Source organism: Furipterus horrens, unplaced genomic scaffold (assembly GCF_987537825.1).
Source record: "Furipterus horrens unplaced genomic scaffold, mFurHor1.1.pri manual_scaffold_1, whole genome shotgun sequence".
Classification (NCBI taxonomy): domain Eukaryota; kingdom Metazoa; phylum Chordata; class Mammalia; order Chiroptera; family Furipteridae; genus Furipterus; species Furipterus horrens.
Window position 1 is genome coordinate 210,996,656 of NW_028327171.1, and position 23,314 is coordinate 211,019,969.

At 41.4% G+C, this 23,314-nt stretch overlaps 1 protein-coding gene across 2 annotated transcripts in view; it reads right to left on the reverse strand.

Moving 5' to 3' along the window:
• Positions 1 to 7,444: 7,444 nt before the first annotated feature.
• The window catches only part of SPHKAP (SPHK1 interactor, AKAP domain containing), a 116,985-nt gene continuing 101,115 nt past the window's right edge, over positions 7,445 to 23,314 (reverse strand). The window contains exons 7-11 of one of the 2 annotated variants that reach the window (XM_090284900.1): positions 21,702 to 21,887; positions 19,866 to 19,952; positions 17,620 to 17,672; positions 17,345 to 17,529; positions 7,445 to 8,376 (exon numbers count right to left, since the gene is read on the reverse strand). In XM_090284900.1, coding sequence (XP_090141026.1) covers positions 8,233 to 8,376; positions 17,345 to 17,529; positions 17,620 to 17,672; positions 19,866 to 19,952; positions 21,702 to 21,887 — 655 coding nt within the window. In that variant the 3' untranslated portion in view covers positions 7,445 to 8,232. The remainder of the gene's footprint in view (positions 8,377 to 17,344; positions 17,530 to 17,619; positions 17,673 to 19,865; positions 19,953 to 21,701; positions 21,888 to 23,314) is intronic. The other variant, XM_090284902.1, reaches the window with a different exon arrangement.

Below are 23,314 nucleotides of genomic sequence, written 5' to 3' on the forward strand. Positions count from 1 at the left end.
GGTTGGTGCAGAAGGGAGGGAGAAGGAAAGGAGGAGTCATCTCTTATTTTTCTGGCCAACTTTGAAATCCACTCTTTCAGTTGTCACTGTTCCTCTGGCCAAGACTGATCTCTAAAAATGGGAAGAACATAGCTTCATGTATATACTCCTTAGCATGCCAGCCATCACCCTTGGCCCCCAGCTGCATGACTACTAAGTAATGAACCGGTGACTTTTCTTCTTCTTGTGGAAGAAAGTGTTTTTCTTTTCCTCTCCTTGAAATCAAGAGAGGGGATACCATGATCACCCCATAAGAATGAGATTATGCTTTACTTCCTCTTTTGATTAGTTTCCTGTTTACACAGCTGACTTGATGATTTTATCTCAAGCACATCTGAGTGGAGAAGAAAATTCCAGAAAAGAGGCCCAGCTGAGATGATGGGGAAAGAGGGACAGCTTTGGTGCAGATAAGATTCTTGGCATGATGACTGTTTAAGTTTACTGTGCACGTTGTGATAGATGACGAAGCTTTTTGAGCTGTTTGTTGGTACCTATCCAAGAGGGTTGTCTATTGGGTATTGGGAACCAGAAGAGGCTTAGATGGGGCAGGTAGGGAGAGAGATTGAGTAAGAAACAGGTGTGGCTCATTGGCTGCAAGAAAGAGAGGTGAAGGTGAAGTTGGAGTTTCATCTCCCACTTCACGGAAATGTTAAGTGTGACCCCTTGGGCTCTCGATGGTGTAACAGAACCACTGGGCTGCACCGATTGAAACAGAACCCACAAGCTGTTTACTTAGGGGTCCAATTGCCCGCCACCAGAATTACAACTCTCAGTACTAAAGTTTAGTGAAAAGAAAAAGAACTCTTTATTTAACAGTTAAATAGATTTAGATTGTTTGCGGATTTCTGCTGTTTAGTCTTATGTTCTTTAAAATACACACAAACACATAGTTCTGCCTCCCCCTACCAAACCAGGACAGCCTTAGGAAAGTCAGAAACACCGTTTCCCTACTTCCTAGGCACAGTTCAGCTTTACCAGCGGCTGCCAATCACTCAGTTCTGATTGGGGAGGTCCTTTCTGTGCTGGGGTGCCCTCCAGCTCTCAATGCAGGACCGCCTGGATTCTCAGCCTCCTTGTAAACTGCCTTCTTCCTGCAAACTGCATGGATCTCCTCTCCTCAGAACCGCATGGCGAGAGCCTCTTAAAGCAGCCTGGAGAGCCCTCTCAAAACCGCATGGAGAACTCAGCTTCTTTAATTCGCATGGAGAACCTAGCTTCTCAAAACCACATGGAGAAGGCCCCTTCACCAAGCTGCATGGAGGGAGCATGTGAGAGAGAGCAACCTGGAGAGCCCCCTCCTCCAAACCACATGGAGGGAGAGCAAGAGAGTGAGAGAGAGAGAGAGCCGGAGCTAAAATGTCCACAGCCGCTTATATATCCCTGACTGACACAGTGGGTCTTGCAACCAGTTCTGACCATTCACAGAACCCTACGCAGCCTCTGTAGGCTCCTTCCACATAATCCCACAGTTCAAGACTCCTCCCATCTTCTTGGGCCTTGGAAGTATCAAAGCCATTTTGCATAACAAAGACACTAGCAATGAGCCCCAGGCATGCAAAGGTGTCTTAAAAGCTGCTTCCTTTTCCCCAACCCCCAGCTGCAAACTCTGGGGTTTGTTTTGGGACACCCTTTTTTCTGCAACAATGGGAAAGCAGATGTTTGGGTTCCTTCTCCAAGGTGTGAAATTAACTAGAAAGCAATCACGTTCAACAGAGAGTTGCTATTGCTCTTCCAGGTGAAGACAGGAGCATTTGCCCTTCTGCCCTTTCCTCCCTCCAGTGCCCAGCGCTGATGGAGACAGAGCAGAGGAGCTAGAAGAGGAGGGGCAAGAAGAGCACAGACACAGACTCCCCCCAGTTTGAGCTCCAGGCCAAAGTTCGGCTGGAGCTTAGGGGAAGAAAACAAGAGCTTTCAATTGCATGCAAGAGCCAGGCTAGAAACTGGGTTAGATTCTCTGGAGGTCTAAGTCATGAAAGTGACCAGAAACTGTGAGATCTGTCCTAGATACATAATAGGGTCACAAAAAGGAACTCGACAAAGCACAGTTGGGTGAGTAGTGAAAGAAAGTTAGAAATGCATCCTGTGTTTGTCTGTCTCATGTAATTCAGATTGTTTCATAAAGCATTTACATTGGCACGCTGGCTGCCAGATGCAGAGGGAGGGAGGAAGACAGGGAGCGAGTTAGTTCTTGAGTGCTCCATGCCATTCCTTCCCTTCAGTTTGGGCCAATTTAAGTCCCGTGTCCCTCCCTGAACCCATAAGTGTTCCAATAAGGGGAGGCTGGGCTCTGAGGAGCTTCATCCAGCCTGCATCCAGCCCGGGCCCTGGGATGGAATCAGCTTCTCCTGTACCACGTGGGTTATGGGGAGGATGGTGGATTCTCATATAAAATCAGGTGAGGAAGAGAGGGGAAGGGTACCACCGGCCAGGGCACCGAAGCTCTCCACTACATGGGGGCCGCCATATGTGATAACCACGCCTTTGCCTCGTGGTAGTGACCCGTGTGGCCCTTGGCAGTGGTGATCAAGCTCCTTCTTTAGTATTCACAGTCAGGGGAAGTCGCCCATGCCCCTACTGGAAAAGGATGGGTAATACTTGCAGCACGGAATTGTTGACCAGCAGGCCTGTTTGCTGTGGTCATGACATCCTTCCTTCCCTCAGCCTCACTGGTCTGCCTTAGGGGAAGCTTCCTCTAACTCCCGCCATGAGTCAGCCTTGGTGTTTGTTGTTTGGAAACTACCCTCTTCTTAATCATTTTTTTCTTGCTGCCTTCTGGAGTCAAGCTGTAAAAACAGGATTTAGAAGCCATTTCCAATGTGTTGGTGATATTCATTCTTCCCAGGCTGGAACCACTCCTGGGTTCGCTGTTTCACTTTTACTTTGCGCAGATAAAGGGCACAGCATTGCTGTTGAGAATGTTTAATATAATATGACATTTTAGAAAGTTAAATATAACGTCTTAACGGGGATTTTAAAAAGCATGAGAGAAACCGAACAATTTTTTTCTTTGTGATTTAAGAGGAAAGTTTTATTGCCATTTTAAAGTGTAGGGGAATAGAACCTGTGTTGACTCATGTTATAAGATTGTGGACATCTTTACATTTTGCATTAAAATGAAGTGTGTGCCTGAAGGTAGTTTATGTGATTGATCCAGGAGTATGATCTCCTTGCATGGAGGTACTCTCCAATAGTTAAACCAGCCTCTAACTGGTCTTCAACTCCATTTTTCCCAGCCTTAGTTGCTGCCAATGTCAAGTAAGTAGCATGGGGTTTTGTTCGTTGTCCTCTATCTTTATTTGGGGACAGTGACGGTAGCTGAGAAAACATACGGTTGAGCTGATGAAGGCTGATCTGTGGTTTGTGACTGTTTCTTTTGCTTTCTGAATCGTCTCTCTTCTGACCGCCCTCATCTCTCATGCCTCCAATTTATGTCACCTTAAAACCTTCCTTCAGAAAGTAAGAGTGCAGGCTCTGAAGTTAATCTGACAAGCAAAAATCCTGCTCTGCCTATTTCTAGTTCTGTCACCTTAAGCAAGCTACTTACGTTCACCCTGCTCCAGATTCTTCAATAATGAGGTAGTAATAATAATACCCACTTCATGGGGCTGTTGTGGAGATTAAACAAGTTAATATAAGCAAAGCACTTAAAATAGTGTCTGGCATATATAGCTACTGCTTGATATATGTTATTATTATTATTATTATTATTATTATTATTATTATTATTATTCTTTGGTACTTTCATGAGGTCCCTTTACACCTCTGAATATCAATTTCCTTACCTGCAAAACTGAGACCATAATCTCTTCACGCTCAAATGAACTACATGGACCTGGACAAGGAGCACAGAAGGAGAAGTCACTAGTAAAATTTTGGTGAACTAACATTGGGCAGCATCATGCCAAGGCCGTCCTCTATTTACAGAATCTCTAGAAATTGACCACACTTGGACTTCTGTCACATACCCATTAGCTAATGTCATATCTTCCAACTCAAGGGCTTGCCAAAGCTCTTTGCTAAATCAGGAAAATGTATTTTCTTTCAGGAATACATTCATTTATTTTTTAAATGTTATTTATTCATGAGTCAGAGGAGTTCTGATGATGACAGCGTTGACCTTGACATTAGTAAAACACAAGACCCGATGCCTCAGGCTCGATGCTATGTCATCAACCCATTTGCTCAAGAGGGCAGGTAAATGCCACCTGCGGGGCTAGGAGGAGCTGGAGGAAGCTCAGAAAAGGTCACGAAGAAATGGATTAGAATCTTAGCCAAGGGTGGAAAAATACACAGCCCAAGGGACAGGGTGGGGTGAGAAAAGACCCTGCTCAAAGAATAGGTTTGCACTGGCTCCTTGCACATTTCTGTTCTTCAGAGTCCAGTGAAATCTTCAACCTTTGTTCTCACCACTGCTTACTAGGTGCGTGTCAATGTTGCCATGGCAACAAGCCACCTTGGCTCCCTTACTTGCTAAAGTGTGAAAAATAGCTGACTCTGTCACTGTTTCTTTGTTTAGTATGAAAACCACATGTTTATATAATGGTCAGGGGCCATTTCAAGTGATAATTTTGACTTCTTCAAAAACTTTGCAATTTATCGAAAGAGCAACTTGAAACTGCTGGAGTTAGGCCTGAGGTAAAGTAACGCTTTCCATCTGTCTTTACTCCGCTCCCTGTTACGTGCCCAATTAAGTTTATTTTATATAATGTCTTTTTATTAGGGCTCAGCATCTGTATTTCTCAAGAGAATGAAATTCTAAAATGCCAAGAACCTTGTCTGTTCTCGTTTGCACTTTTTCTGTCCTCCAGAAAGGTACTTGGTATGTCTGTGGCTGAATACATGTTTGTGGGCTGAAGGGCTAAATATGAATGCCTATCCAGTTTTCTCAACATCATTTTATCAGACTATCTTTAACCCATTGTATGAATATGGGTTGAATATGAATATGAATGCCTCCTTTGTCATAGATTCATTGAATGGATATAGGCATGGATTTATTTCAGGGCCCTCTTTTCTGTTCCATTGATCTTTGTGTCTGTTTTTACGCCCATACCATGCTGTTTTGATAACTATAGATTTAGAGTATAGTTTGATATCAGGGAGTGTGACTCCTCCAACTTTGTTCTCCAGGCCCTTGGAGTTTGACCCATCCTCAGCCTGATCCAGCCCCTCCTGAAGGAGCCCCTCCTGAGAATAGGCTGAGCTGTTCCATCATGCTACCTCCCACTGGCTCATCTTGTCCATCCTACTCTCTGCACTGGTTCTTGCTAGTCTTGTTTACTCCTCCCTATAAAGTAACCCCCTTTGTGCCTAACCTTTGAGACACTTGCAGATCTCACAGCTGGAGCATTCTCCCTGTTGAAACATTCCCTACCCCCATTGCGACAGCCCCCTTTCCTCTCTTGTAATAATCCTTTCAAATAAAGTCTTTCCTTGTCAATGTCCAGAGTTTGTTTTTATTTGACATTATACTCTGGCTGACTTGAGACTTCTTTATATAAGCATATTCATACCTTCTTATTACTGAATAAAGTGCCTGGGAGTCTCGATGCCTTATTTGCATAAATTCTAGTAATTTTTTTCCTGAATTCAAAGAGCATTTACCTCTAAATCTGATGACTTTACCTCTAGTTTACTTGAGTCTAAGTTGGCTTAGTCCCAGACCAGGGGATCCCTTGCTTGTCTTGTGTCTTTTTCTCTGTCCCTCTGACTTACTGTAAAGGTCCCTGGGTCTTGGGTGGCTGAGGAGGACAAGGTTTGGGTTTCAGGTTCCCTCTGAGGTTCCCCAGACAAGGGGCTATATGCTCCTCCTCCTCTGCCCTAATGTCTCCTTGAGTCTCTGGCTCTGCCCCTTCAATGCATTATTGGTACCAGTGGTCCTTAACCCAGAGGACCCTTGGCCATGCTGGAAGATAGGTTTGGTTGCCATACTGGGAGGAAGTGAGTACTGGCATGTAGTGGTCAGGAGCCAGGGGTGCTGCTAAACATCCTGCAACGTTCAGGACAACCCTCTGTGACAACCATCCAGCCCCAAATGTCAAATAGTGCCAAGGCAGAGAGACACTGATCTACATGAGCATCACTGATCCTAACACATTGAACCAAAGACCATTTGCTTATTCAACACCTGACAGCGAGAAAGCAAAACTTGTCTGAGGTATTATACCTACCTTCATGTAATCATACTGTGAGGTTTTTCTTCGACGTGCTTAAGCTCCTGGAGAAAAAAGGATCAACAATTTGGCAACGGAAATTTATTGTTGGTTTGCAACGTTAAGTACAACATATATAACTTCACCACATGGTTACAATCCAATATTTGTGCTTTGTAGGATAAGTAAACATTCATTAGAGCACAAGAAAGTACACACGTTATTCTGAGATGGTGTGAAAAATAAATAGATCCTTTTTCAGTTAATAGCACAAAGGATGTTCAGCTTGAGAGGATGATACATTTTAAAACTTGACATTTGATTAATGCGTCGAAGTCCGTGAGTAACTGAAATTTGGACTGCTTACGTGGTAAATGCCTGACGAGTACTGGGACGGATTCCTGGGGTGGGTGGTGAGGGGAAAGTGGCTTGCAAGGAAGCTTTCTGGACATTTCAAGATGTGGCTGATATCTAGGGCCAGCATTGCCGGTGGGGGGGCCTCGCTCCCATTTAAAATTACTTCACAGTCTTTAAAGGTGGCGGAAAAGCGTAGTATTTCAGGAAATCTTCAATAAACACCTTTTGATCAAGAAAAGAAAAGCCAGTGTAGCTTATTTAGTTGAAAGGAAAGACTTATTAAGGAGAAGTTAGATACTTTCATTTTCCAAAAGACCACATCTCTGTTATAAAAATACTTAAATGTAGTAAGGTTTTCTTTTCCCCAAATTAAACACCAACATCTGTCAATCAGGAAGACTCTATGACTAGCTGGCTTCGTCAAATCCTCCATCTGTCGGTCTGAATGTCATCTGGGTAGCAGGTCTGCCACATGGGTTCCATCACATTTATAATGAAGCCACTGAGCTCAAGTATCAGTTTGTGACAAGACAACAATCTCTTCAGATTTCGTGACTCTCTAAAATAACTCAATATATTATTTAAGATAATCTCTTCATAATTTACAATATTAATAAAATGAAAGTTCATATTTTATATAATGTAATAGAAAAGAAGATTTTATCTCAAAAGACCTTTCTTCCTTCCTTCCTTCCTTCCTTTCCTCCCTCCCTCCTTCCCTCTCTCTTTCTTTTCTTTCTTTCTTTTTCTTTCTTTCTTTCTTTCTTTCTTTCTTTCTTTCTTTCTTTCTTTCTTTCTTCTTTCTTTCTTTCTTTCTTTCTTTCTTTCTTTCTTTCTTTCTTTCTTTCTTTCTTTCTTTCTTTCTTTCTTTCTTTCTTTTTCTTTCTTTCTCTCTCTCTCTTTCTCCCTCCCTCTCTCTCCTTCTTTTATTATTATTTTCTGTACAAAGCTTGCCCTTAGGGTAAGGGTTCTATAACCATATCAGCCACCTAATATAGATGGAAACAAAACAATCTTTGATATTTCTCTTTCTCAGCTGAACACCAATAGTTTTCTGATTAGTTAGGCATCCGGATCTTATTGGGGAGATGTGAAATATTTATCAGTGGGTTGCAGTAAATAAATGAAAACACCTCATTAGAAGACATTGTTGATACTCTTACATTTCTGTTAATATCCACTGACATTAATCTGAAAATGGAAATTTTTTTATACCAAAGTCCTGGAAATTTCCCACCCATATTTTGGGTTCACCTGGGCTGACAGCCCCATAATCAGCTCAAAAAAGTAACATAAAGGTTACAGTATAGTTTACAAAATTATTTTGACCAATGACTTTGTTTCCAGTTTGATTCACATAATTGGTGATTTTACACATTTTATATTGTTAAAAATATACAATAGCAGCTTTCTTAGAATTTGGGCCTAGCTATAAGCTTTTAATTTGAGGCCCAGTCAAGTGTCTGTTTTCCCAGCCACTCTAACACAAACTCTTTTGAGTTCACCCAGAAGTTGTATAGATTTGTATACATTGATTTACTCCATGGTAGTAGCCTTGAACAGATTTCTTTTTATAGCGCTGCTAATGTGATGCAATGTTTGAGAAAGGTTAGAGCATTTAGAGCAAGTCACTGTAATTTAAGCTGGAAATAAGGAAAGGAATTCTGTACATGGCGCAGCTGCCTTATCCCAGTTCCAACAGCCAGTCAAAGAGACTCGGGGTCCCATCTTTCTGCTCCTCGTGCATTTTGCAGTACTGAACAACGGCATGGAAAATATCTCCCACTTTCCAGGACTTCTGATGAACCAGCCGCACGACATCTAGAAACTAAAGTAAAGCACTGAGTTAGAACTCACACAGCACAGAGGATCCTCAAGGTCATCTCACTCAAACACTCTTCCAAAGTTAACAGCTCTCCAGGCTATTTTTGAACATCTCTATTTGAGATATTTTGAATATCTATTTGAATATCTCTGTATGACACTATTTTCCAAGGCAGTCTACTTTCTTCCTAGACAGTTCAGCTCATTGGAGAATTCTTTTAACTGAACAGGAATTTTTCTCACAGCGGTAGGCATTCATTGATGAGAGAGACTAGATACAATTTTTCTTTCAAGAGTCTGTCTTTTTCAATATTTAAACATTTTCCTCTGGTCTGATTTTCTCTGGGATAGACTTTCTCTGACAGGATGGTATAGTATGGCACCTAATACCTTCTATATGATATGTGTCACAAATAATCTTTTATTGGACATATATAATTAGACCAAATAAACCAAGTGTTAAACTTTTGCGTTGGGTCCCCTACTGATTCCTCATTTCATCTGGGAAAGTCCCCTCTGCCATGATCAAGGACTAAGAGAGGCTGGCTTTCCATTGTAACAGGAAAAGGAAAGGTTGAAGGGGCGCCCTAAATTTATCACCTGATTATTGCTACTAGCTTCAATTGACCACAATTTAGAGAGTTTTTGACTGCAGGTAAATTGTGAGTTGAAATGTTGGATGGTGGTGAATCCATTATAGATTATTCCTTTCATGATATTGAATATTTTGGGATGGACCCCAGCTTGAAGAGTTCTCGAACTCTTCAGTAAGATACTTTTTAAAAAAGTAACAATTATTAATAGTCCAACTCTTTAGGAAGTATTTTCTTGCATGTAATTTCAATCAATTCTGTCAACACCCAATGAAGTAGGCATTAACAGATGAAAAAATTGAGGGCTTGAGAGGTAAAAGTTTGGTAATATGATGTGTGGTTTTCTAACACTCTAGTCCAGTGCTATGTTTATTCCAGCACAGGGCTGCATTTCGGTGGTGGGAGAATCTGCCATGGATATTTATTTTGAGTACTAGGAGAAAGGATTGGCTGGGGTTGTGATATAATTTTACGAAGATGAATGGCCTATTCAGAAGATGAGGGTTGTGGTTTAGTGACTATTTCTTCAATATTTCCTTCTAGGATTTTTTTGCTCTGCTCCTTTTGTGTTTGCTTAGATTTTTAAGATCAGCCAGAAACTGAAATGCTAATTTCTAGCTGTCTTTTTCCTTCTCTCCAGCTTGAATTTGTTAATTCATTTCAATTACTGTGAAGTCATCTTCCAAAGAGCTACTATTAGATTATGTCTCTTCTTGCAGCTGCGATAGTACCAACTATTTGTGCAGTTATAGAAATCAGTGCTTTATTGTACTCACTTGTGTTGTGTTGGCTTAGTCAGAATAAAGCAATTTTCTAGGCTTGAAAATGAAATACTTTTAATGCATAGAAACATAAACATTATGTCAAAGAGTTCTAGGATGCTATAAAAAGGGAGACAGGTGAGAGGCCAATGGCAGCTATGTAATCTCCCAGGGAAGAACAGCATCTTAGCCATCTTGTAATATCTTGTGCCTGTGCTTAATAGGCGCTCAATAAATATTTGCTGAGTGACAGAAGGAAGGAATGTTCACATGGAAGTCAAATAAACTCAAAATCATCAGGAAGACTATTTGAAATATGGAGTGACATCCAGAATCATTACAGATGAACCTTGTCTAAGTATATATTCTTGAGTTTTATGTAATGTATTTGCACAGATATAATTAAAAATAAACATGCCTATCTCTAGGCTGCTTATTCAATAATTTTCTATTGATAGGATGCTCATCAAAAAGGATTGGAGGCTGTGGAGCTAGGAAAAGGCTGAACAGAGCTCAGATTGGGGCAATAATAGTGAGCAAGGAGTGTAATCAAAGCTGGTCATGGGGCACGCCTCCAAAGTCCTACTGACTGAGGGTGAGTGTTTGGGGGTGAATAGCCTGGACTTTTCTTCACTGCTCATTACAACAGCAATGGAGGGGTAGCTCCATCAGCTTTATTTGCCTCTCTCATAGAACTTCAGAGACTCTTAATTGTCTGGGATCCCTCCCAATTCTTCCTACCTTCTTGTCTATCCTGTTCCTAAGATTTTAGAAACCTTTATGCTTTAGGTTAAGGCTTTGCTTAAAATGCACAAACCCTTAGATAGGGGGATATTACTGGCAGCTATTAGTAGGTTATAGGGATGCATAAAAATAATTTTTGAGCTGTTACTTATATCCTGGTGTGTGTAAATGAGCTGAGGCATGTTTTCTACTGGACAAAGTGGCAAAAACATGAGGCATCAGGGAAAAGGGGGGAAGGTTAGAATGTCTTTGCATGATTTGATTAATAAGGCTTTTTCACCTCTTACTGGAAGTCTGGAAAGTAGGTGTACTCAATTCAGAATGCATGAACATCAAGTTTCTGGGGTCTCACTGTGAAAGGCTCATAGATTGTTGACTTCTCAACATTTCCCTCCAAGGTCAACAGTGCTCTTACCCTAGACATAGCCCTTGAGAGTGTCCTCTTGCTAAACATGTCTTACAAAGACACAGTCAACACAAAGTACACAGAAATATAAAATAAGCTGTAGCTCCTTTCTTTTTTGTTTCTGTAAATCCTGGTTCACTGGATTACCATTTCACTCCCAACTTTGATCTCTGACTCACTGCTCTGAGAGAAAATCAAAGTTCTAGGACAAATACCAATAATTGTCAAAACTTTCCCAAAAGGCTCTCTGCTGCAGGCCTTTCTAGAAGCCCAATACCACTTTTTTTCCATCTATATGGGACGTGCTGAAGGAGAGTCTACCAATGTGGTGATGACACAGGACGCATTCTGACCCAAAGTTGTCAAAATGCTCCATCAGCAAGGCCACCATGCCAGTAATTTGCGGAATGGTCACAGACTGGAATCTGTCTCTTGATTTTTAAATCCAAGCCAATATCCTAATAATATAGCTTTTAAAAATGATCTGGTCCCACTACATATACCCTCCTCTGAGGCAGTCACTTAACCTCAGACATTGAGACCTTGAAACATCTGTGGGGCAGATGAGCAAGAAGGTCGCATACTTTTTCCCCTTCATTTACAAAAACTTTTATATAAAAATGGAGCTTCTCTGTGAAGAAAAGAACATTTCTGGCTCATTGCCATAGCCTTCTAAAACTACATTCTGAAGAGCAGCTGATCCTAGATTTTTCATTGCACCTATTCATTGGGCCTTTGTAGTTTCATAATCAGCTTTCATATGTCAGGGATCTGGGTTTTTCTTTCCAATTAATTGAAAACATAAAAGTCAAAATTGTCCTCTTCCTGCCATTTCAGAATCAGTAATAATTAGATTCCCTTCATATATGTCATAGTTGGGATTTCCCTGAGCAAATGTTTTGTCTTAGGGACCTGGAAGACTTTACATCCTGTGATGGTATATCATTGGTAGATGCATTTGAAGAAAAATATCACATAGCAGGTGGCTGGTAAGAGTCTCAGGTGCATTTACCAAATTAGGTTGTTTACCAAATCATACAGTGGAATCTGTGGGAGCTGTTGCAAACTGTGTGTGTTTTTTTGGAAACATTCAACATAGATTTCTGAGAGCAACTACCTTCTTCTGCTCCAAAGCAGAATTCCATACCACTAAGCACAAGTGAGCTGGTTTTTATATCGTTCCTGCAATTATGGCCTATATAGCTCTGGTCCTTAGCTATGACAGCACCCTGGAACCGTCAGGGACCCCTGGAAAACCCTGATGCCTGCGTTTCATCCTGAGAGTAGATTCTGATTTAAGTGGCCAGAGCATTGAGGTATCTAAAATCTCCCCAGATGATTCTAGCACCCACTGAGTTTGAGAATCATGACTAAAGGATGCAGTTCAAGAACATGTTTTACATTTGTAGACGGAGAGACTTAGTACATATTATGGACTGAAAGTATCCCACCCCCAAATTCATCTGTTGAAGCCCTAACCACCAGTGTGTATTGGAAGGTGGAACCTTTGGGATATAAACAGGTTTAGACAGGTCTTGAGGACAGGACTCCCATGGTAGGATTCATGCCCTTATAAGATGAGAAAAGGACCCCAGAGCCTTCTCTCTCCACTGTGTGAGGACACAGCTAGGAAGAAGGTCCTCACTAGCAACGAAATCTGCTGGCACCTTGCTCTTGGACTTCCCAGCCCCAAACTTGTGAGACATAAAACTCTGTTGTCTAACCCACTCAGTCTACGATATTTTGTTATAGCAGCCCAAGCTGACTAAGGCAGCACCTAATTCTTCCTTATTTTTCTTTCCTTTACTATGTACTTGTTAAAAACTAAGACTTTGCCCTGGTCAGGTAGCTTCCACCATTGTCCCCAAATATCAAGGTTGTGGATTCAACCTCCAGTCAAGGAGGGCACATACAGGAATCAACAAATGAATGCATAAGTAAGTGAAATAACAAATGGAACAAATCTCTCTCTCTTTCTCTAAAATCAATAAATAAAACATTAAAAAAACTGAGACTGTAAAGGTAGTATTTTTGAAAAAGTGAGGCCAATAGTCAATACCATCATCAATTTCTCTGTTATTCTCCTTCTTTTCTGACCCCCACTTTCTTAGGAAGGTAAGCATCCATCTGTTTCCTCTCTTCCCTCTGTTCTCTGCACTGCTTCCAAGAAAAGGAAATAATTCCCAATGCAAGCTTAAGGATGAGAAGGGCACTGGGTTCACTGGGAGGCTAGGCACCTGCCCAGTCCAGTTCACAGAAGCGCACTGACTTTAAACAGAGAACAATGATGCCCTGGAGCTAAATAGCAGGACCCTTAGCCAGTTGCTGTTATTTTTTTAACCGTTTGCTTTCATGATTCTTTCTTCTGTCTCATATAAAGTGCATTAAATTGAACTGATGGCATGGTCCTTGTGAATTAAATTTACAAGCTGTTTTAGATCATCAGGTGTTAGGATTCTCAGCAATTTTTTTTTTTGCCCTGGAATTTAGCATACTTAAAAGCCATCTGACATTCGACCTCTCCTTCAGGGTATTTCTGGTGGCAGATAGTCTCAGACTTTAGTGCTCATCAGAATCACCACATTTGAGCGAAGTTGGTACAAAGGCATATTTTTGGACCCCCTGTCTAGAAATGTGAATTGTGAATAAAAATGCCCCAGGTGATTCAGTACATCTGACTGATGGTCTCAGTGTAAAATGCACTATTTCAGTGTCCTCATCTCTCATCCAGAATAAGTTTTCCAACCTGAGCATCTCTTGGTTTGAGTTCTCCCTACTTTGGGTCCTTCTAGAACTAGAATGTAAACTCCAAGAGGGTAGGGAATTTTGTCTCTTTTGTTCTCTGTATCCCCAGAGCCTAGAACGGTGCCTGGCATGTTGTACATGCTCAAGGAATGTTTAATGGACATTCTGAATGGATGACTTTTAAGTAGATGTAGCATGTTAATAAATGGAAAAAATACAATGAAAGAGAAAGTTTGACAATGAATGTCTCATTTATCAGAGAAGAGTCATAGTACATTGGACACCCAGAATACTTGGAATTTGCCTTTAGAGTTGAAATAGGAGTGGAATCAGTTTTAAGCTGATCTCAGGTGCTCTCCAACTCCAAGGTCAATGGTGGGAAGCATAAGTTGCTTCAGTGTTTATTCATGATACCCTCTGCCTCTTTGGCTTATGCCTGTATTTTCACAAGGCAAGGGGGTTAATAAGTTGGAAATATCATACAGGAGAAATGTTGGCTGAGTTAATTTATCCCCCACCCCAAATTCAGAATTCACACAAATAAGGATTAAGTACAGTATTCCTTCACTTACTGCGGGTATTATGTTATTATGTTCTAGACCCCCCGCGATAGGTGAAAATCCGTGAAGTAGGTACCTTACATTTACTTTAGTATTTATATATGTTTTAAGGCTTTATAAACCCTTCCCACACACTTATAAACCATTCCCAGTCCCTTATTAACCTTTCCCACTCCCTTATTAACCTTTTCCACACTTTCATAAACACTATTTCTGTTCTTAAACATATTCTACACTCTTAAACCTACGTAACTTTAACAACATATGTACGTATACAGTACTACAAAATCCTGCGATATAGCTAAAGATCTGTGATGAATAATTAAATATAACATTTTTAAAAGTTCTGTGATACAGTGAGGCCGCGATAAGTGGACCGCAATATAGAGAGGGACTGCTGTATATACATTTCTCAATGGTGTTTAATGCCCAAGTGACAGTGGAAAAATGACACTTGTGAACTTAACCTTCTCCAAGTTGGTGAGATGCTAAGGAGACACTCTTGCTCTATTGTCACCCAGCTTCCTCAGTGGGGAGCCGTGATCTCTCTTCCACACCACTTAAGTATGGCCACACAACCACCTGGCTAATTAAAACAAATCAGAATGAGGTCTCCAAAGGCACTGTTGATTTTACAAAGTCAAAATTCTGCTTAAGGGTTTGCTTTAGTTAACCAGTTCTGAAGGAGACAGCAAACAGCACCTATTTATAGAGAAGCCACTGTGTGTGGAGAATCTTAACCAACTCCAGGAGGAAAAAAATGAGATTTTTGTTCTTAACATTACCTTACTTGGAAGTAAGATCCTGATGCTGAAGGAAATGAATTGGATCATCATTTAATGTTTTTCTTAATAAAACTCATGGAACACTTATTGTCTTAGAAAAATAGTAGTGAGCAAAGATAGGTATTCTCTTTGAAAACTGACAGTCACTGGGGATGAATTAATATTGTCAGGGCACGGTCTACATAATCAAAGTGTCAGTGACGCAGCTCTTGGGCTTTTGCCTAATGGGAAACGAGGAGACATATTTTCACATAAACCATTATGTTGTTTCTTCAAAATGGTGGGTTATATGAAAATCTCTCCCATTAAGAGATCATCTGAAAATGCACCATGTAATTCTCTTGAGATAAAGTTGGCAAACAACCCATCTTTCATTTTTCCAGGAGTTCGAAAATGTACTTTCCCTAAAATGTTCTTATTCTTCTCCCCAAAGACAGGAGGTCTTTGGGGTTGTACACAGCAGGATGGAGGGATCAAATGTAGAGTGCTCTTTCCCTTCAGCCCTTGCACTGGGCAGGCTGGGTGGGAAGGCAGAGGGAGAAATTATCAAACAGTAAATAACTCATCACCTTGCACACAAAGCACAGGCTACTATCCAGATGCAGATAGTACAGAATGGTAGGCAGTCCTAGGCACCAAGAGAAATATAGATTACTGGTTGGAGACAGAGGCTGAAGTGAGAGAGGGCAGAGGAAATGAATTAGGTTCCCTTCTTGATTTCTCCAGTGGCTAGCTTGATTGGTTGGTGTTGAGAGATGAGGAAGCTGTTCTAACTACCACACACACGGGTAAGATGGTAATGAATCCTTCGTTTCAGGCTGCCAGGTTTGGGCAGTGAGGATGAGAATAGAATTACAGTTAAACAAAACCAGGATTATAACTCCATGGCAACTTTACTTGAGAAGGACACGTTGTTGAGAGGGATTCGTGGAGAAAGCAACATTCCAGGATGAGGCTCTACCCTGAGTATCTGAGGGCTCTCCCATGGACCAGCCTCTCCGAATCCTGACTCGCTCATGCATAACCAAGGAACAATTATATCCATTCTCCTCTTCTCACAGGATTGTTGAGAAACAAGTACAATGGGTATGTGGCGATATTTTATGACAATAAGTCATTTAAAAAACACACAGTGGCAGTGATAGGCAGGATCCTAAAACAGCTCCCAAGATTTTCTACCTAATGCTTGACACCATGGGTAGGACGAGAGAATTAAGCTCCCGTTATGTTACTCTACACAGCAAAAGGGATTCTTCAGTTTTTGAATCAAGTGGGAGATGATCCGTTGAGCCTAAACTAATCACATGAACCCTCTCAAAGCAAAGTTTTCTCTGGCAGGTGGAAGAAGGGAGGCTGATAGCATGAAAACATGGAGGGGCCACATGATAAGGAATGGGGGCAGTTTTTAGAAACCGAGAGTGGCCGTCAGCTCATAGCCAGCAAGGATACGAGGACCAAAGCCCTACAACCACAAGGAGCTGAATTAGGGCGCCCTGAACAAACGTGGGCTTGTTCCTCCCCACAGTTTCCAGATGAGGGCCCAGCCAGGCTGACACCTTGATTCCTGCCATGGAAGTCCCCGAGCAGGGAGCGCAGTGCAATCTCCCTGAATTTCTGACAGCAGAGATTAGTGCTGCTGGCTTAAACTATCAAAGTCGTGGCCGTGTGCTACATAGCAGTAGAAAGTAAATATGGCAGCGTTACTGTTCATTTGAAAAATTTAAAAAGCAGCACACTTTTGAATTATGGAAAATTGAGCTTGAAGGTAGATGAATTCTTGCCTTAGTCTTACTAATTGAGATTCTACCGCAATTATTGGTAGGTCTTAGAGATATGGAATGAGAATGAGAGTGGTTATTAATTGTGATGTTGGCCAAGGGCGTATTCCCTAGGTTTATATTCCTGGTATGTGGGGAATGACAAAGAGAAAATCCCCCTCGTGCAGACCTGTTTGGTAGGGAATTAAAAATGCCTTCTTTTTGACAGCATGCCACAATCTGGTTTAAATATCAGGGTTGCCTCACTTTGATTTCCAGCATATGTCAAGCCTTTGCTTCTACCTTATTCTTTTTGTTTAAATGAGTGTTATGAAGAGGTTTGTTTCAGAACAAGGATGTAGAAAAAAACCAGACTTCTTGAAAAAGTTTCCATTTCAATTTACTTTCTCATCTTCGCCGACTAGTTGAGACAAACTGAAGGTCAAAGAAAAAGTCATCATGATTATACTTATGCAGCGCAAGTCTCCAAAGTTCTAGGCACAATTTTAAGGTGAACAGTCAAGAACAAACCAAATTCAAGTGGGTTAACTGAGCATTTACTGAGTTTTCAGCAGTGATAAAAACACAAACTTCATCGACATCCAACAGGAAGCATCATACCTTTTCAATTCGGTTTTCCTGAGATTTCTTAAAGTAGATGGTAGGAATCCCAAGTTCAGAGGCAGCTATCCACTGCAACGTGGCGCGAAGCTCGCTGTCAGGACACTCTGGCTCCAGGTCAAAGTTGATCACCAGCAGGCTGCCCTGGTGGCTGGTACCTCCCACGGGTGCTCCGGGGGCGTGTACTGAACACAGACAATGACACAGCCTTACCATGCTTTCCACAGGGAGGGCGTGGGCCAATAGTGTGTCAAAATGATGGGAACGTGGCTTACCCTCTCCTTTTTCTGACTGTCCTTTAAGAATCTCCTTTTCTTCTACTAATTCACTTGGGGAGAAAACAACAGTATATGGTTGGTAATGTTTAGGAAGAGTCAGCAGTAAATGGAAGATGAGGTGATGGGTTTTATTGACCTAAAAGCTTCTGAAGTTTCGTTCTGCATTTATCATTTTCATAGACGGAAGTGATACTAGAAAAACACCAATGTGATTGTTATGTAGGACTATGGGTCTTCAATAAATATTGCACCCCTCAAAAGCAAAAAGGCCAGAGATACTACCTGGTTTTAGTAGGGATGATTGGTGTGAGAGACTCTGAGAGAGGCATCCTCCTCAAACTTCTTCCTATTAACCTCCAGAGGCTTGAACTGTTCAGGAGAGATTCTGTTAACTAGTTTCGATTGAAGGATTTACCCTTCTACGTGTTTTATCTGTCATTTTTTATCAATTGGTTGATATCTTTTCTTTTTCTTTTTATTGGGAGACTGTAATAAGCTGGATGTGGTTTAGAACTAAAGATTCATGACTGACATGAGTATTTCCTTAGATACAAAAAATTCAATATTTAGGGTGTTTTCAAATATTGAGTGCTTAAATGGGGAACTTTGAATATCGTGGGAGGCTCAGCAAGTGCTTGCCAAAATGAGAACATATGGCCCACCAGTTAAGAGGAAGTGACCACTTTGGGAAGCCTAGGATTGTCCTATGTTTTTGTCTTGTCTAAAAATTAAAGAGATTCTCTCTTATATTTTATGTTACTGCTGAGATCTGGATGATAAATTCTATTATATTCCTAGTGTTGAGAGAGCCTAGTTCTTACTGTGTTTCCCCCAAAATAAGACATCCCCCCAAAATAAGACCTAGTGCAATTTTTTTCAAGCTTAGAAATATAAGGCCTCCCCTGAAAATAAGACCTAGCAGCAGTCGTGGCTACAGCTCCCCCCAAATTCTTGATGGAATTCAGAGTTTGGCTGGTTATGCTGATGTTTGTGGTGACATGACTACAGAATATTAATAAATGTTGATTTTTTGTTAAACAATAAATGTGAATTCCTGTTCATGGAAAAATAAGACATCCCCTGAAAATAAGACCTAGTGCGTCTTTAGGAGCAAAAATTAATATAAGACACTGTCTTATTTTTAGGGAAACAGGGTACATGCACACCCAATAATTACATAGAAGGATGACCAATTTCCTAAGGGTCTAGATTTTCTGTTAGACCTCTGTGAGAGCGACATTAAGTGAAATGACACGTGGTAGGGACAGTTCCTGCTCTTATGAAGCTATATGATGCTGCTGTGCGTGGTGGTGGTCTTGGTTTTCCCTAAATTCATGTAGTCTGTGGGGTTGTAGGCTCGTACCATGGAGAAAGATGGAAAAAGTAGCTAAACAAATGGTTCCTGCAGGAGGAAAGTCAATTCATCCCAAAGTATTTTTTATTTGTTTTGTTCTCCCACAGACAAGATATTTGGTTGCATAAGAAAGTAAAAATGCTTTAGCTATAGAAAGTAATTGAGGAAGTAGGTCAGACAGCCAATTTTGTCCTATACTTTATTTTCATATTTTTCTCAAATTTCAGAAATCTCCAAATAATAAGCTAAGTCATCATGGTCAAAAAATAAATAAATTGTAATTTACTTAATTTTCCAGAAGCACCACAGACTCTAGGTGTAGTCCTGACCTCAGGTTGCTCTGCCCATATTTTGTGTCGTACATATTGTGTTCCTTTCAGTGCATTTTCCCCTTGCTCCTTCAGAAGGTCCTCACGGTGCAGAGGGCAGAGTTACTGTGTGTGAATGACGTATCTCCGACATGCACCCTATGGTGTTATATGCATATAGCAGTAATCACCCCAGGTGTCTACAACTAAAGGAAAAGCCATTCCACTATAAGGTATTGAACAATAATGCCTGCTGGTTTTCATGGTATAATTTAAATAGATTTTAGCTTCGGTGTCCAGTTAGGGAAAATGACATATTTCTAATTCCGTGGATGAGTTTTATCAGAAATGATTATATCATAGGGGGCAGATCTGAAATCCAGAAAGGAGGTGATGGTAGGCTAGGGCCATTCTAGGCTTGAGTTCCTGCTCCGGTGACATGGAACCACATACGCCTGGGACCCACGGTAGGACAGACATCATGAAATCAGTGGCTGGGCACAACCTGAAAGATCACAATGGATGGCCAGATGGAATCGGAGTGGCGGTCTCACAATCACTGCGTCTCCATGGCTACTTACTTAATCATGGGAGAAGATGGCATGCTTTCCTGATAAATGTCCAGGTCCATAATGCCAAGACTGCTAGTGGCACTACTGTTGCCATTGCTGACAAAGCAAAAATTTACATATTAATGCCAGTCTCCACCACCTGGCCGCACTGATAATTTACTGTTCTCAGGGGTCCTTCCTTTAGTCCCCAGAATAATATTGCTTTGTATCTAGGACTCCTAAATTCACATTTATTTCTGACCAGATTAGGAGAACACACAACAAAAGACATTTGTGGCTCAAGCCAAACACCATCGATGTTTTCTAATTTCTGCAGTGGTGTTACAGAGGGGTAGGTCACACCTAGTAGGTGACAATCAGCATGACATTTTTCTTCCTCATTCTAGTTACAGTAAAGATATTTATTTATTAGCAAAAGACCCACAGAAACTAAGATACTTCTGAGAATTCCATCTGGGAAAGGTACTGGAATACTCATCTGCCTGCTTTTGACAGAAATCAGTGGGTGCACATTGTCCCTTTGTCATTTAGGGGATTTTTCTGAGGGACATTCCACAGGATGTGCACCTGGTTCATTTTTTTAAACTACAGAATTCACAAGTACAAAGTTGGGAAATGCCAAGTTTTATAGTTCCTTTATCTTAAAATCTGCTACCTCATGTATCATGGAGAAGGAGAGATCACATATTGTGTCGTCGTCAAAGGTTGCACAACCAACATACGGTCAAGTTAGTAGCCTGAAACTTATTTCCTGAAACAGCTGAGTTAATTTTTAGGTTCTGTCTGTACTTGCAAAATGGAATGCATTCAGTTTCACCGAACCCACTGAGTTTCCTCTTGCCTCCTCTATTTTCCAACAACATCTCTTCCAAGGAAGGTTTCCCAAGGGTGAGAACTGGCATGTCATAAGGAGACAGTCTTCCCTTGGGAACACCATGAGTTACCACCTATACTGCCTTCATCTCAAATTCCTGTCTTGGGTCTTGTGTGGGGTGCTGAATATATTCACTGATTGAAGTCTGATGACTCAGCTCTTGTGCTGAAAGAAATTAACCCTGTCAACTTCTGCTAAATCCAGAGATTCCAGTTCTCATTGCTTTTAGGCTCTACATTGTTTTTGGAATTTTAGACAAGTTGTTTAACATTATGAAATTTTCCTAAGTCCAAACAGACTGAACTAGCAGAAATCAAACTTTCAAGGAGCCAGACACCCAGATGTATCTGAATCCCGTGTTCAACTGGCCTCTGTGGAAAGTCTCCAGTATCAAACAAGACTTCAGGCTAAAATGTGGAGATCTGTTCATTTTTACATTACAGAGGGATAATTTTTAGTTTATATCGGCTGGCTGGCTGGCGTCTGATCAGATCTGACCTCCGATTAGTTTCTCTCTAGTTTTTCCAAAGCAACAGTAGAGAGAAGGGCAGAAAAAGCAGAGGAACAGTCAGGTCAAACAACACAGCACAGTGTGGAAACGCTTGCCTCATGTAAACCCAGCCTGGGTTGCATCTGAAATACAAATGAACCAGAAAAAAAGTATCAACCACACCAGGCGTAATAGCAGCTCTTATTAAGAAATTCACAGTTGTTATCATGGAATGAATTAGCTGGGGCTTGCAGAGAAGTGAACACAGTGGACTCTTAACCTTGGCCAAGGTCATTGAAGCCATTATTGGATATGAATATACCTTTCAGCACAAATCGTGACAGGCAGACACCTTGACCTAGCGGGAGCTTGCGTTTTTGCGTTCTCTATTAGGATCCCTTTGCAGAGAATGATTTAAAATGCATTTCTGAAATATGTGTTGAGGCCTCTTTCCCTGGGAGGTCAAATGAAGAGCAGGTACCTCATGGATTGCTCACTGAACTGCAGAAAGCTACTTGTGTCTTCTGGGTTATCCTCCTCATTGGCGAGCTGGCACCAGCTGTCTGTGCTCTCCCCACTGCTGCTGGGAGGGTTGGGGACCTCACTGGGGGCTCTGCCTTCTGCTGAGACTTCAGCCTCTGGTACATCTCTGGCATCAAGGCTGTCACTGTAGATGGTAAGATATTATTACCAAGAGCGGGAGCACAAAACTGAACTTTTCACGGGAACTTGCTGGCTGCTCTGTTGAGCATGAATCTCTGCCACTGAGCAGGATGCCCTTGGATACAGGTGCACTCTTTCTTTTAGGCTAATACTTGTGCTAGTGCCTTAGGTCCCATTTCGCTATTTCAGGTTAACTCTCCATCAGTTCTCTCATCTCTTCATTTGATCTCTGTCTTTTAACCCCCTCTGTTCATTTCAAAAACACCTGTAAGTAGTGCCCTGATCTCCATACAGAAGAACACAGTAAGAATTATCGAGGGGCAGTGGTGTTTGGAATGAAGACACTCAGAGGATCCTCCCCAGAGGTTATGACTCAGTGTTTCTGCAGAGAAGCTCACCCCTGGTGATTCTAATGCAAGTGGGAGGTGGACCTTGCTGGAAAACAATATACACCCAGTTCTGGTAGTTTCCAATGTCATTTTGCCTAGAAATGCCTCTGAACATATTTTGCACTTACAGGCACATTTTTACAACATTCTCTTCCTTTAAACGTTGTGATTTATATCAGTACCACTTTTCTGGATCAGTGCTTTCTAGACCAGGTGAGCTCTCCAGAGTGTTGAACCCCTGATCTGACAGGCTTTACTCCTTGAAGCCTCTCCTCCCTGGCCTCCCCTGAAGTCCTACCTGTCTGGACTTTTCCCTTGGAACTTGGTTCTCTGTTCTGCCTTTAAGGGTCACTATAGACAGGTCTGAGGGTTCACTGCCCTCCTTTCCAGTTTGTCCCTAGCAACCTCACCTGCTCTTCTGCCTACGAAAATAACTTCCAAGACCGAACTCCAACCAGGACCGCTCTCCCTGACTCAGCTGGTCTTCTGACCATATCCAATCTGTCTCATTAACATCTCAAAATCGATGTTTCTTAAATGAATTCTAATGGTCCTGCATCCTCTTCCTGTGTTTTTTAATTTCTATTGATTTTTCTGAGTGTCTGGGCTTAAAATCTTGCAGTCTTCTGCATTTAGCCCTTACATTCACTTAGCTGCTCTGTTCTTTCAGTTCCATCTCTGAACTATCTCCCACATTCTTATCTCAGTCTCAGTGCTCATAAAATGATCTTAATTTAGGTCCTTAGAAGTTGCTAGAATTTTAGATTTAAAAGAAACATCATGAATTTGCAGTGGATTAGGATGCTAAGCCCAGTGAGGTCCGATGAGTTGGTACCAGACATTAAATCTCAAGTCTTGAGAGTGGTGGGCATTGCACCCACTGTTACTCTTTGGCTGCATGACATACTGTATCAGTATCCAAACAGGAGAGATCTAACTGTTTCTCTTCTGCAAAGCCCTCTACACATTTCTGCTTAATTAGTGTTCCTAAGGCATATCTTTCACCATTCCTGTCAAAAACCTACATGGTCTCTCTCTGAAG